This window comes from Populus trichocarpa, chromosome 17 (assembly GCF_000002775.5).
Source record: "Populus trichocarpa isolate Nisqually-1 chromosome 17, P.trichocarpa_v4.1, whole genome shotgun sequence".
NCBI classification, from domain to species: domain Eukaryota; kingdom Viridiplantae; phylum Streptophyta; class Magnoliopsida; order Malpighiales; family Salicaceae; genus Populus; species Populus trichocarpa.
The window spans coordinates 3689257-3703005 of record NC_037301.2 but is presented as its reverse complement, the minus strand read 5'-3'; the positions used below and the strand labels follow the sequence as shown (position 1 = coordinate 3703005).

General features: G+C 34.0%; 2 protein-coding genes across 3 annotated transcripts; one reads left to right on the top strand and one right to left on the bottom strand.

Annotated features, from left to right (window-relative positions):
* Window positions 1-349: 349 nt before the first annotated feature.
* LOC18107061 (phosphoribosylaminoimidazole-succinocarboxamide synthase, chloroplastic) lies at window positions 350-4912 on the top strand. 2 transcript variants are annotated; one of them, XM_024588376.2, is made up of 13 exons: window positions 350-724; window positions 829-930; window positions 1028-1157; window positions 1240-1332; window positions 1428-1516; window positions 1752-1832; window positions 2337-2426; window positions 2554-2643; window positions 2830-2880; window positions 2968-3014; window positions 4234-4291; window positions 4396-4471; window positions 4607-4912. In XM_024588376.2, the coding sequence occupies exons 1-12, from the start codon at window positions 437-439 to the stop codon at window positions 4453-4455; spliced, it is 1179 nt and encodes a 392-aa protein (XP_024444144.1). In that variant the 5' UTR covers window positions 350-436; the 3' UTR covers window positions 4456-4471; window positions 4607-4912. The 2 variants fall into 2 exon arrangements, with proteins under 2 accessions (XP_024444144.1, XP_052304746.1); XM_052448786.1 differs by having other exon boundaries at window positions 374-724; window positions 4396-4912.
* A 5507-nt stretch (window positions 4913-10419) lies between these two features.
* LOC18107060 (ABC transporter G family member 1) lies at window positions 10420-13412 on the bottom strand. The gene is made up of 8 exons (XM_052448315.1): window positions 13018-13412; window positions 12805-12884; window positions 12185-12655; window positions 12002-12088; window positions 11804-11929; window positions 11526-11720; window positions 11348-11434; window positions 10420-11247 (listed from the first exon to the last, which is right to left on the bottom strand). Exons 1-8 carry the CDS (start codon window positions 13322-13324, stop codon window positions 10597-10599), a joined length of 2004 nt encoding a protein of 667 aa, XP_052304275.1. The 5' UTR covers window positions 13325-13412; the 3' UTR covers window positions 10420-10596.
* Window positions 13413-13749: the final 337 nt, after the last annotated feature.

Sequence of the window (13749 nt, the reverse complement as noted above, 5' to 3'; positions counted from 1 at the left end):
TAATAATATATTTTTTTTAAATTTTAAACATCAACAAATAAAAAAAATGTAAAAATCATAAATTTACTATATTTTCAAATGAAAAATAATTAAAAAATAAAAGTTACTATAATGACACATAGGCACAAAATAGGTAGCGAAATTAGTTTAAATAATGGAATTGAAACGAATATCAATTTATTTTAGGTTTTTAATTAAATGCGATAAAAAAAAATACACCAATCGGATTAATTTAAGTTTTTAAGATTAGGTTTGGTTTTTATAAAATTTAAATGGGTGTAACCCGAAAATCGAATTTAATAGAACCCTAATTCGTAAAATAAAAGCACATCCACGTGCTTGTTTGATGCGAAACCGACAAGCTGATTGCTTATCCCTATATAAGAGGACTCTGGGAGGAAAAACATTCGGATCCGTCGTCGGATAAACGCTAACAATGGCTCAGTGTATGAGAACCACCTTAAACCCACCCAAAACCCTCCTCCGCAACCCCACTAAATCCTCACCAGTTTCCAGTCCCTTGTTTCATCTACCAAAATCAAAGAAACACTCAAGAATTTCCATGTCACAACAAAATCAACAAGAATTGTCCCTTGATTCTCTAATCAGCAGCACCCGCAAAGAAGAGGTCCTTGGTGCCATCAAGGGCTCTTTGTCTAATTGTCTCTGGGAGACCAATCTTCTTAAGACTGTCCCTGCTCTCAAATCCAAAGTTAGGGGCAAGGTAATCGTAATTTGATTCTCTTTTTTCCCTTTACTTTCTATTACAATAATACCAATAATGTTAAGATTGACAAAGATGATTAAGCAGTTTGGTTTCTGTTGTAGGTGAGAGATATATATGATGGCGGGGATTATCTTGTTTTGGTCACAACAGATAGGCAGAGCGCATTTGATAAAATTCTCGCTTCTATTCCCTTCAAAGGACAGGTCTGTTCACTAGAGCCCGTGTTTGATTAAACTCGAATATAGTAAATATGTAAATTTTGTTGGAAACTTTTTAAAATTCTTAGTACCTTACTTTCAGGTTTTAAATGAGACCAGTCTATGGTGGTTTGATAGAACTCGGCATATAACCCAGAATGCTATTGTATCATCTCCCGATAAAAATGTCACAATTGCGAAGAAATGTTCTGTTTTTCCTGTTGAATTTGTTGGTAAGTATGAGTTTTTGGGTGTTTGAGGTTGAATATGATGATTAACAATTTAATTGATTTTAATTATGTTGCGAATTTGTAGTTAGAGGTTATGTGACTGGAAGTACTGATACGTCACTATGGACGGTTTATAAAAATGGTGTCCGGAATTACTGCGGCAATGCCCTCCCAGACGGTGAACTTTCCATTTCATCAGTTGGCTCCTCTTTATATATTTATACATATGCAATAACTATCAAATGTTGTAACTGATCCATTACTATTTTACAGGCTTGGTAAAAAGCCAAAAGCTACCTTCAAATATACTCACTCCAACTACCAAAGCTGATGATCATGATGTTCCTATAACCCCTGAGGAGGTTCGATCTTGTATGCCAATTTGGACTTCGGAAAGAATAATGCTAGTGACACTAAACTTTTGTTACTAAATTCTCTTACTAGCTGTGGAATTTTCATCAAGGAAAGTTCTTGTCACAATAACTCATTGCCATCCGAGTTTCTGTCACGTAGCTGATTTATGGGATTTTATTGTTTTGGCCTTATTTCAGCTTCTTTGCTTATTGGTCCATCTCGTTCACTTGCCTTTACTTGCAGATTGTTAAAAGTGGACTGATGACTGAAGCTGATTATTGTGAAGCCAGTAGTAAAGCGTTGAGCCTGTTTGAATATGGGCAGGTGAGTTTGTTTTTTAACTTCTTATTTTTTTTCCTTGTGTGGTTTTGTTTAGTGAAGCCTAATGGCTCAGACTGTCTTGAGGCTTCATGAATCAACAATCAGAAATGTTTTATGGAACAGTGATGATCCATACAAAACCTTTCTAGTAGCTCCATTTAGTATCTTTACTAATACTATTTACTGGATACAGTGTTTATTTTTATTTGCAATATCAGGAATTCTGTTGATCCCATGGGTCACTCTCTATGACTACTGAATGACTTTACCATAGGGGCATGTTAACTATCGTATTGATAAGACAAACTTCAAGTATGTGAGGCTAGCTGATCAGTTTTAGCTGTTATGTAACTTTAACTGATTCTGAATTCAAATATGACTTTCAGTGTTTCCTCTGAAATTCTATTTGCAAGAAGGCATTTATTCTTATTTTGCTCATGCTGACTATTACCTGATGGGCTTTATAATTGCCATTTAACTAGCTCAATGATTTCTTTGGAATTGCAGCGTGTGGCTTTAGAGCATGGCTTGATATTAGTAGACACAAAATATGAATTTGGAAAGGGCTCTGATGGCTCAGTTCTATTGATTGATGAGGTATGGAACTATGTGCACTATAATATTCATGGCTCTCCCACATTCTTTGTGATAGCTCACGCACATGCAGTAAGTCATGCACCCTGCACCTAAAAAATTGTTGTGCTGTCTCGTCTTGAAATTTTAGGTTCATACACCTGACTCAAGCAGATATTGGATTGCCCATTCTTATGAGGAGCGGATTCAGAAAGGCCTCGAACCTGAAAATGTGGATAAGGTGTGTTATTGGGTTTTAAATGTTTGCTTGTTCTATCTCCACATATTTGTGTCCATTTGTGAATAAATGTCTAGGTATGCACCATTTATCTTCTCAACTGTGTTTGGAGCATTGTTATGGACTTTTTTTCTTTACTTTCTGGAAGCATGATTATACCTGACTTTATAAAGATTTGATGTTTCTTAGGAGTTCTTGAGGTTATGGTTCAAGGATCACTGCAATCCTTACGAAGACAAGGCAAGTCAACTTAAAAAGTGCAATTACATTTGCATCAATTGCACCTGTTCTCAAATGCTAAATGTCTTTTGTCAATGCAATATTTAGGTCCTCCCTGATGCTCCTGAAGATCTTGTTTGTGAGCTAGCTTGGCGGTAAGTATTTTATGTTATTGGACCTTTATTCAGGTCACTATGCACAGGGAATTTAAAGAGCAAGATAGTTACTGCTAAAGGGGGTTCCGAAAACCTCAGAAATCCAATGGTCTATTTCCAAAAATTCTTCTTCCAAATGTCATATATTGTGAGTTGATGAAAAATGCATGTTCTAACCACCTTAACTAGGATTGTTTTCTGACTACCAATCTAATCTGAAACTCCCCTGTTCTCTTCCATTTAATGGCGAGAGGGGATTACACTCCCATTTAGGTCAAAGCATTTGTCACAGTAAGATTTATTGAGTGCAATGGGTTGATACTGACTGGAATTTCCCCATTCCAGTTCATTTCTTCATTCCCAGGATGAAAATTGACTTATTGCATTCTTTATGAATGGATTTCTTCATTTCCAGGATAAAAATTGACTTATATTTTACTGTTTAGTTGAAGTAACCACTTATATTGTACTGGGTAGTTGTTTCCTGGAACATAATGTCCAGTTTATCAGGATTTCTTCATTCTTTGTGATCACTGTAGTGATTAATCTAAGGAAAGAAGCTTTTTTGCTGGTCACACCTTATATCTGACTGGTTATAATTGCTTGTTAGTCATTGTAACTAGTTCATATTTGAAGTAACCACTTATATTGCACTGTGTAGTTGTTTCAGCTGTGTGGGTATATTTAGTTCTGATCATTTGTCAAGCTGCCTTCTGACTGCAGGGTGCTAATTCCCTATATATTTCAATTCTTTATGAATGGATTGCAAAGTGCTTTGCTGCTCGGTCTGGTCTGAATATATAATAAAAGTATATGATTTGGCTTGAAATTATATTCCCTTTTATAAATTATGTCAGTGCCAAGCTGTGTGCAAAATGAGAAACCAGAATTGAAGTCTGAATATTCTGGCTAAACATCTTCTTGCCATCCTTGATTTTTCATTTATTGCATGCTTTTTCAGAAAGCAGAGACTGCATAATATATTACATTGCTATAATACAAGAATTAGAGTCCGTACACACCAAGCATATGTAATTTGTTTATTCTGTCTTGCTGTGGAATTTCTATTTCAAGGTTGTCTTGACAAAGTTGGTTTCTAAGTTTTATTTTATTTGGAATATCTGACAATACTTGCGAAACTCACTCCCTACAATTTTCATACAACTTCTTTTGCCATCATGTTTCATGTTAGTTGGCTGACCCTTCCCTTTGGTGATAGGTATATTTTCTTGTATGAGACAATAACAAAATCAAAATTTGAGTTGCCATTGACAGAGGTAAAACTCCTTTTCAACAGACATATTTATGCCACCAAGCAATGTAACTTGTTTGTCTTTCATGCTTGTGATGAAATTGACAGAATTTTGCATCTTCCCTGCAGGAGCCAATACATGATCGGATCTCAAGAAATGTTGAACTAGCACTATCATCCTTACGGTGAACTTGAAAAATTGAAGGTTGCTTCTCTCTCTGCCTGAAATCCTACCATAGAGTTGATGCAACCTCTCTTCTTCTTGACATTTTTCACTGGCATTTGATCATGTCTCTTCTTTTAACATTTTTCACTGGCATCTGATCTTGTGTGGAAGTAGACAGATCTGCAATGGAGCTTTTCCTTTTGGGTCAATGTGGTTTCGGTGGGGCAGGCATCAGAAAGTGAACCTTGTGATTCCAGGAAATCCTGATAAACTCGACACTATGTCCCTTACAGGAGAAAATCTTAATTAGAAGATTGTTCATTAGAAATCCTGCATTATACGCTGGCATTGTGCATCATTCAGAATCTTAATTTTGGTGAAGCAATTGGTTCTCATGCTTGTTGACATCTGGAATGGTTGTTTTTAACTGATTAAGTGAATTTATGCCGTCGTGCTAATCCGAAGACTGTTATGTAGCAATATGTTTTACGCAGCTTAATTATTTTTAAGCTTCCTCCACTGTCCAGCTGAAACATGCTGAACGAAAGGAGAGATGCTAGGACGCTTTCATCACAGATTGCCATTATAGGCACAAACGAGACATTATTAAGTAGCATTGAAAACTTTCTTGGAATCTCACTCCACATATTAGGTTATATGCATATAATTTAGCATTCATTACAAGCCTGATAATTTCTTCGAAGGAAAACCAAAATTTAGGGTCACTCGTTAAATGCATATGCATGTAGTGTTATATCAAAGCAATAATCAATTCACATTATAGTAAAAACTTAAAAGCGGTAGTGTTTTTACTGTTCACTCATACTCATTGTTACTGTAGATTTTAATAATGATTTTTTTTTGAATTATTAATTTGATTTTTGAATTTTTATTTTGCACTAGAGTTTTTTTAACCCAAATTAGCATTCAATTGCATATTTTTTTTTGGGAGGGAGGGCTGAATTGAAAGACAAGATTAAAGTGAAAAAAGTAGATAAAATAGGTGATGACCTTGAGATTTATTTGAAAAGTTTATTTTAATTTCCCATAATTTTTAGCTATAACGTAACTGGTCTCTTTAATTTTAAAAAATTTAATTTTAGTATCAAATTTTATTTTACTTTTTTTAGTTTATTTTTGGTGGAGGAGAGAGGGGCTTGCTGGATTATGATTTTGGCTATTAAAATAGTTGATTTCTGTGTTAAATAGTTTTATATGATAAAAAGATTTTATATTAGATTTTTTTTTTTGAAAAAAACATATGTGAGTTCAGAAAATTTTTTGATTTTAAATTAATTTTATGTTTCGAGATGTTTATGGAAGGCAATGTAGTCCATGGGATACTTGGAGAATCATTGAGGGAGGTTTAATATAATTTATGGAAGAAAAAATATTAATTAAATAATTAGTTTCATTATCAAACTAGGAATAAGTTATAATTAGCTCCTACCAAATTGTATCGTCTCATGAAAGAGGGATTCTTACATGCATATGTACTTAATGTTTTGCTGCCCACCTATGTAATGTTTTGCTGCCCACCTATGTAGTTGAGACATCAAATTATACTACTAGAAAATTAATAAACACATACAGAAATACTCACAGAATATTAATTAAGTCCTACCAAATTGTATCATCTTATGAAAGAGTGATTTTTACATGCATACATACTTACTATTTTGTTGCCCACTATGTAGTTGAGACATCAAATTACACTATAGAAAAGTGACAAATACAAACAGAAATACTGACAGAATGTTTATGTCGGTAAATTCTAATAAATTTTACCAATGGAATATTCACTCACTATATCCATCAGTAAACAATGATAGAAATATTCCCTCAGTATATACCGAGAGAATTACAGTGGGAAAAATAATTAAAACAAAGCTAAAAAGTACGATGACATGTCATTTATACCGATAGAATTACCGATGATATTAGTATTACTGGTAATTCCATCTATAAACTCGTTGGTAAACTATTCACTTCTCCATAACACTGTTTATTATGTTAATTACAAAGGGTATCATCAACGGATTAATTCTATCAGTATTTTCAAGAGAGCTCTGAAACTATTTACTTCTCAATTGCATTGTTAATTATTATTCTTTACAGACGGAATTACTGACGAATTGAAAAGTCATCGGTGATATTGGGAGGGGGGGTTTCCGAAAATTTTTGATTAAATTGAAAATTTAAATTAAATATTATAGATGGAATTACCGACAGATTGAAAAGTCGATGGTGATATTTGGCGGGTTTCTGAAAATTTTCAATTAAATTAAAAATTGAAATTAAATATTACAGATGGAATCACCAACAGAATGATTAAAAATATTAATATTTAATTATCTACTGGTAAAACAGTCAGTAAAATGCCCCAATAAAAAGACTAGAATCCCTTATTTCATAATAGACGCGCCTCTTCTTCTTCTTCCTTCCTTCCCCTTATGTAAAAAACACCAACGTCCCTTTCTTTCTTTCTCTTCTCTCCTCAACTACTTCTCTTCTTTTATTTTCTTCTCCACATGTAGGTATGTCTTCTCATCACTTCTTCTTTTCTGTTCTCAGTTTTTTTTAATTAACATACTTTATGAATTTATTTTTTCTTTTCTCTTCTTAGCTTCACTCGTAATTACATTAAGGTAAGATTTTTTTTTTCTTCTCTTTTTTTTGTGTTTTTTTGCATTATATATATATATATATATATATATATATATATATTTTCTTGTTCTTAATAATTGTATGAATGTTGTTGTAGGATTTTGTTTTTCATATGAGATCAATTTTGTTGGGTTTTAGTTGGATTTATTTTTCAATTTTGTTGTTTAATTTTAATTAAATTATTTTATTTGTTGCTGAATTATGGGTTCTGAAATAGGTTTTCTAGGTTAGGTAAAAATTGTTTTTAGTTGATTTATTTATTTATTGCTGTTGTTTATTTTTTTGTGTTATTTATTTGAGTTGATTTTCTTCTTCCTTTTCCCAAGCAACTCAGTTCTTGAGTGTTATGGAGTGTTGATTTATATTAATTTAATTATTTTCTACTTCTGTTAAATATATTTTTTTAAATATTTTTAAATAATGTATTACCAATGGATTAAATCCGACGTCGGTATATATATTCTAGTGAGTTGAAAAAGAATTATTGCAAATGCCATTGTTTTATTTTCGGTAGATTTGCTTATGGTACTTCTATTGGTTATATGGCAAAATGCCCGAGGGAAATACCAATGAATTGAGGTGGATAATTTTTTTTTAACGTAGTTTTCCCGTCAGTAAATTCATCGGTAATTTTATTATCGATGAACTCATCAACAAACCAAAAATTACTTACGAGAGTTTCACTGATATAACATTTTCATCCGTGAGCTGATCAATAAATGTATTACTAATAGAATAAAAATATAAATATAAACGGAAAATTCTGTCAGTAGTTTTAAGAATTTTGGCAGTGTTAAGCCTTTGTTACTATGCAACAAACAACAAATCCAATAATTCAGAGCTCAAAAGTAATGGGGAACAAATTTGGTACACAAATTATATGAAAATAAAGTTGATACGGGCCCAATAAAAAATTATTGATTTTTTATTTGGATAACAATAATACATCCAAATTAAATATACGTCCATGTGTTTGTTTAAGCTTTTGCTTTTGTGTCTGCTGTGAGTTACTATCCTTCACAGTATAAAACGCAAGAACAAAACTATAAAAATCATAATTTTACTACTTTTTTATTTTGTATTTTAGTGATAGACTCCATCACTAATAGAAAAATTAGAAGCGTAGGCAAACACAAGTACTGGTTTTGTCAAACTTCTCATTGATTTTCTTAGCCACCAAACAATGTGAAACTTGCATGTATCGTGGTATTCATGCTGGCTAGCTACATCAGTACACTGTCTGTATCGTGCATGGTATTCATGCTTGCTAGCTACATCAGTACACTGTCCGAGTTCGGCATCAATATTGGACATTCATGCTTGCTAGACACTGTCCGAGTTCGGCATCAATATTGGACATTCATGCTTGCTAGACACTGTCCGAGTTCGGCATCAATATTGGACATTCATGCTTGCTAGCTACATCAGTACACTGTCCGAGTTCGGCATCAATATTGGACATTCATGCTTTAAGATAGCAAATTTTGACACAACAAATTAAATCCTGGGGCCTTAATCTTTCTCCAGGTCGCCTTCGGTACATCAGAGATGATGTTAAAGACTGTTCTTTAATTTTGTACGAGATTTCGTATTATTAATCTATGCTTAGACATGTCACTTCACGTTCAAAAGTATTAATTTTGTTCAGATTTTTTCGAGTACTCAATTGTTCTTGTTCATTTCTAATTAGCAATCAAATGACCTTGTTTGTTTTTGAAAATAATAGTAATATAATGATATTAAAAAATTATATCAAACCTTCTAATTATTTGTTCATTTTATTTTCATATTTTAAAAAATTATATTTTACATTCTATAATTTATAATTTATAATTTATAAGTTGCATAACACATTACATCTACACCAAAATAAAGTCATTAAAAAAGTAAAAGATATTTATAAAATTATTATTATGTTCCATTCAAATTTTGATGATTAAAGAAATTTATATTAAATATTATAATTTTACCATTTAATTAAAAAATAAATTTATGTTGTTAAGGAAATAACTAGTGACATCCTATTAATTACTCAATGAACCTATTTTAAAGAAAAAAAAATATATACAATAAGAAAAGAGAAATCATAAATAGATATATTTTTATCACTTTTAATGGGTAATAAGTTATATATATATATATATATATATATATATATATATATTTTTTATATCTGTTTATTTTTAAGATGAATCTAAAAAAATAACTAATAAAATATAACTAGTTATTATATGAAGACCACAATATTTTCCTTTAAAAAAACACCGAAAAAAACCCAGCCACCACCCTGTTAACCTAATTTCTAAATCTTAATCCGAACCCTAAATTCCTAATTTCATCGAACCAAACACAATTTATTGTTTGCCATCTCGCCAGCTCTCCCACAGGACACCATGGCTAAACCTTGTGTAAATCTGGGCACTGTCAGTGAAAGGCTTAGTTTCACCAAGCCAAGTTGGCTGTTTGCTGGGAAAAGGAGGCACTATAATCTTAGAAATGCGTAAGGCAACCAGTACCAGCAATCCCAGAATCTGGCCTTTAATATCGCAGAGAAAGGTTTCCCCATTTCTGTTCATAATCGATCTACCTCAAAAGCTGTTGAGGCTACCGAGAGGGCTAAAAAAGAGGGAGATTTTCCCTTATATGGCTTCCATGATCCCGAATCTTTTGTGAAGTCAATCCAAAAGATGAATCTGTTGAATTACGCTTGCTTTAAGAGTTTCAGGTGGTGAGGAGAGGTGCACGTAATGGACCTTCTTTAATGCATGAAAGGCTTTCACGTAAATTGAAGACATTCTCCTTAAAGTAGCAGCTCAAGTGGCTCCTGTGTGACTTACATAGGCAAAGCTAGGTGTGGTGATATGGTGATATGCAGTTGACTGTCGAAGCTTATGATGTACTGAAATCAGTTGGAAAGAAGCAGCTTGACTTGCCAGAATACATTTTATGGCATTTGTGTCGATGAAATTATAAAATTAGAGTATTATATTTTGAATTTTGAGTTGCTAAAAAATGTAAAATGTAATTTCTCAAAACACAAAGGTAAAATAAAAGATTAATTAAATTATAAAAGAGTCAATGTAATTATTGCTAATAAAAAGCATGTTATTACCGAACATACATTTATATAACTTCAACCTCTATTTTAGCTTGGTACAAGGACGTGCAGCCTTGCAGGCTTGTAAGGGAGAGTGATTATGTGACAGCGATACTCTATTAATAAGCCAAATTTCACCCATTATTTCAGATAACATAGCAGCTTGTAAGTTTCCGATATCATCTTTTTTAAACTGTATTTTAGATAATAAAAACTGTAAAGCTTAAGAGCAAGGTGGAATAATAAGTTTAAGAGCATAATCAACTAACATAATGCACAGCAAATACCAAACGTACATGCCCAGATACCCTCATGATTGCTGCCTTGTATTACAGAGGCCAATGACACTATATTTCGTTCCATTGATAATTTTCCCCTTGCAATGGTTTAGCTTTGGGGTTTAATTTTCCATGATCTGAAAGGTTTGCTTGGGATTCACGTACGACATAAGACCTGGAATAATAGGCTTAATAGTCTCAGTAGTCTTGATAATGGCCAAGAACAAAAGTCTATAAAAGACAACCATCCCTAGCAAGATTGCTAGGTCAACCCATTTAGAGGAACCCATTTCCATTTGCCAGAAATCCCTCAAGATTTCTTCGCCCTTTATCAGGCCATTACCTTGATAATTGGTGAATTTTAGCCCTTCAAACTCGTTCTTGAACATACCTTGGTAGGCATATCTATGGAAAGCAACATAGTATAATGGATACTTCCAAAATGGCTTAGGAAGATCATCTGGCAACCTAAAGAACCCACCACCTAAAACCATAAGCCCTTGAATTCCGGCCCCTGTTATGATTCCCATTAGGAAATTAGGTACAATACTTGCCACAGCCATCATCATACTCTCAACCAATAACAGGCAAGCGAATAAGGTGGAAGCAAAGTATAGAAAGTGTTCATATCCTTTGTGAAGGCCGGAAGGGTAGTAAGCTATAGCTCCAGGAATTAGTGAGATCAGTACCAAAAATGGTATAGCAGAGAACGTGTTGCCGATAGCGAAAGAAGTGGCACCATAGTGCCCATTTAATCTTTCACGTTCAAATACCTGATTTCGTAAGAAAAGAAGTCAGTAAATTAATTTGTAGATGCAAGAAAACCCATTACATTAATCGCAAGACATATTTAGTAGAGGTGGGAAGATCGACCTTCATTTCTTCCACAAAAGAAGGAAATCCACCGATGGCCATGAATGTTAGGAACGTAGATACGAACATAAGAAGTGACCCTCTAGCCTGATACAAAACAGATTAGAAGATTTAGGTTGTATTGCATGGTTAGATAAGGGCCTAACTCACTCTATTATGCAATATATTTTACATTTACCTGAATGGAACCATAACTAGAGCCAAGATCATGATAAATGGAGGAAAGACCATAACCCAATCCAACATAGATAGCTAGGCGTAACCAGTAGTATCCCAGATCACGAAACATGTTCACGAAAGATCTTTTTGTTAGAACAAGAGACTGAGTTAGAAATCCAGCATGGTCTCTCCTGCTCTCCAATGCTTCAAAATGCTGAAAACCACAAAGTTTAAGTACTCCTTTCGACCTGCCTTAGACATGTCTAGTAAACATATATGTGTCAAGTGCTGGCTTACCTCTTTACATATTTCTTCTACCTTTACTTGAACTTGTTGCCAGTAATCGGAGGACTTGTAGGATTTTACAAGGATGTTAATCACTTCCTCTGTGGGGATTGCATCATCTAAGCCTTGTTCAAGATCCTAGTTTCAATAAAAGAAGTTAGAACTACCGATGAAATACTACGACAGTAAAGGCCTTTTGAGTGAACTTACCTTCTCAAAGTCCTTGTTTATGGTGTTTAGGAAGTGATCGGATGGGTTTTGGAGCGGCGGGCAAGGGAAACTATTTAACGCGAAAAACTACATGTAATCGAACCAAAGAAAGAGATATTAGTTGTCTCATAATTAGCTGCTCCAGCCGTGCAATTAACCTATTAAAAAATAATTTATCCTTACCTCATTTGCTGCAGAAGCAGGGCCAAAATATACTGTTTGGCCTGAAGACAAAAGGCAAAGATTGCTAAAAAGTTGAAATACTTCACTGCTAGGCTGATGAATGGATGCAATGACAGTTCTTCTAACGCCATCTTTGTGATCTAACCTTGCAATTCCTCTCATGACGTAATATGATGCTGCACTATCAAGCCCACTTGTCGGTTCGTCAAGGAAAAGAAGTTTTGGATGTGTTAGGATCTCTATGCAAATACTGACTCTCCTCTTTTGACCACCACTAAGGCCTTTAACTCCCCACCCTCCTATTCTTGTATTCATAGCATCTTGCAATCCCATCTCTCTTATTGTCATCTCCGCTCTTTCCATCTTTTCTAGCTTTGACATTGAGTCTGGCAACTGAAGCTGAGCTGAGTAGTACACAGCCTCTCTAACCGTTAAAGTTGTAACCAAAGTATCATCTTGTGTCACATAGGCCTAGTTAACATTGAAATCATAAAAAATCAACAAAGAGTCAAATATTGCTATATATACCTCATGTGATTGATTCTGTCTGAGGATCTAGTGCTAATTATCAAGAAAACATGCATATCTAATTACATTTCTTCTTTTAATCATCTACTCACCGACGTTCCATAAGCCAATGCTTGCTTATGACCATTGATAAGAATCTCTCCTACTTGCCTTGCGTTGGAACCTAGTCTCCCTGCAAAACGAATCGGTTTAAGGAATTTTAACGGGCATATTTATGCCCGGGAATGTGCACGAGCCTAATTTATCACGATGAACTCACATACATAATATAATTTTTTTAAAAAATATGAGCATGGATTTGTTACCAGCTAAGGCATCAAGAAGTGTAGACTTGCCGCAACCTGAAGGACCCATTATAGCTAGGAGCTCTCCTGGTTGAGCATAACCAGTTAGACCTTGAAGGATTGGCTTGCTTCCATGTTTTCGATTAGGGACTGTAACCCACAAATCGTCCCAAGTCAAGAAAACACCAGGAGTACTTTTAGCGGAGTCATTAACAGCATTTTTACTAATGGTTTCCACTTCCAATGCGGTTTGGATTTCAGAACTTTTCATGGATGCTGTTGGACCACTTTCATTCGGTTGAGTCGAAGGTTGAAGAAAAGAAGCCATGAAGGGTGGTTCCTATGTATTTATGTCTCTTTGAGCTTGTGTTTCTATCTGTGTGTGCAGGAGCTGAAAGAAGGAGAGAGTTCAGGTTGAGGTTGCGGAGCAAGGCTTAAGGGTAGCATTGATTTATAAGGGGTTCGAGTTGCTATTCATTAGACATAGAGCATTGTTTGCTCATTAAAATGTGTATATATATCAATATGGAATTTTTGGATGCTCATTAAAGTTGAAAATTCCGACAACCTTTTCAAGGTATCATGGAATTATCTTCATGAGGATTGGCTAAAAATTCGAAGGTTTAACAAAAAGAAATTCTTGTTGTTTTAAGAATATATAACTAAAGTTTTCTAATTATATATATATACATATAGTCTTCGTTCTCTTGATAATCTTAAGGGCACATCCTCCATATTGTCCTAATACATTTA

What these genes read in the sequence shown, in the direction of transcription:
- LOC18107061 (XM_024588376.2), top strand. Translation starts at nt 437, where the DNA reads ATGGCTCAGTGTATGAGAACCACCTTAAACCCACCCAAAACCCTCCTC. An exon ending in GCCTGTTTGAATATGGGCAG is followed by an intron (nt 1,833 to 2,336) that starts GTGAGTTTGTTT and finishes TTGGAATTGCAG; the next exon opens with CGTGTGGCTTTAGAGCATGG. An exon ending in GTTTGTGAGCTAGCTTGGCG is followed by an intron (nt 3,015 to 4,233) that starts GTAAGTATTTTA and finishes CTTTGGTGATAG; the next exon opens with GTATATTTTCTTGTATGAGA.
- LOC18107060 (XM_052448315.1), bottom strand. Translation starts at nt 13,324, where the DNA reads ATGGCTTCTTTTCTTCAACCTTCGACTCAACCGAATGAAAGTGGTCCA. An exon ending in ACTTCTTGATGCCTTAGCTG is followed by an intron (nt 12,885 to 13,017) that starts GTAACAAATCCA and finishes TTCGTTTTGCAG; the next exon opens with GGAGACTAGGTTCCAACGCA. An exon ending in TAAACAAGGACTTTGAGAAG is followed by an intron (nt 11,930 to 12,001) that starts GTAAGTTCACTC and finishes TATTGAAACTAG; the next exon opens with GATCTTGAACAAGGCTTAGA.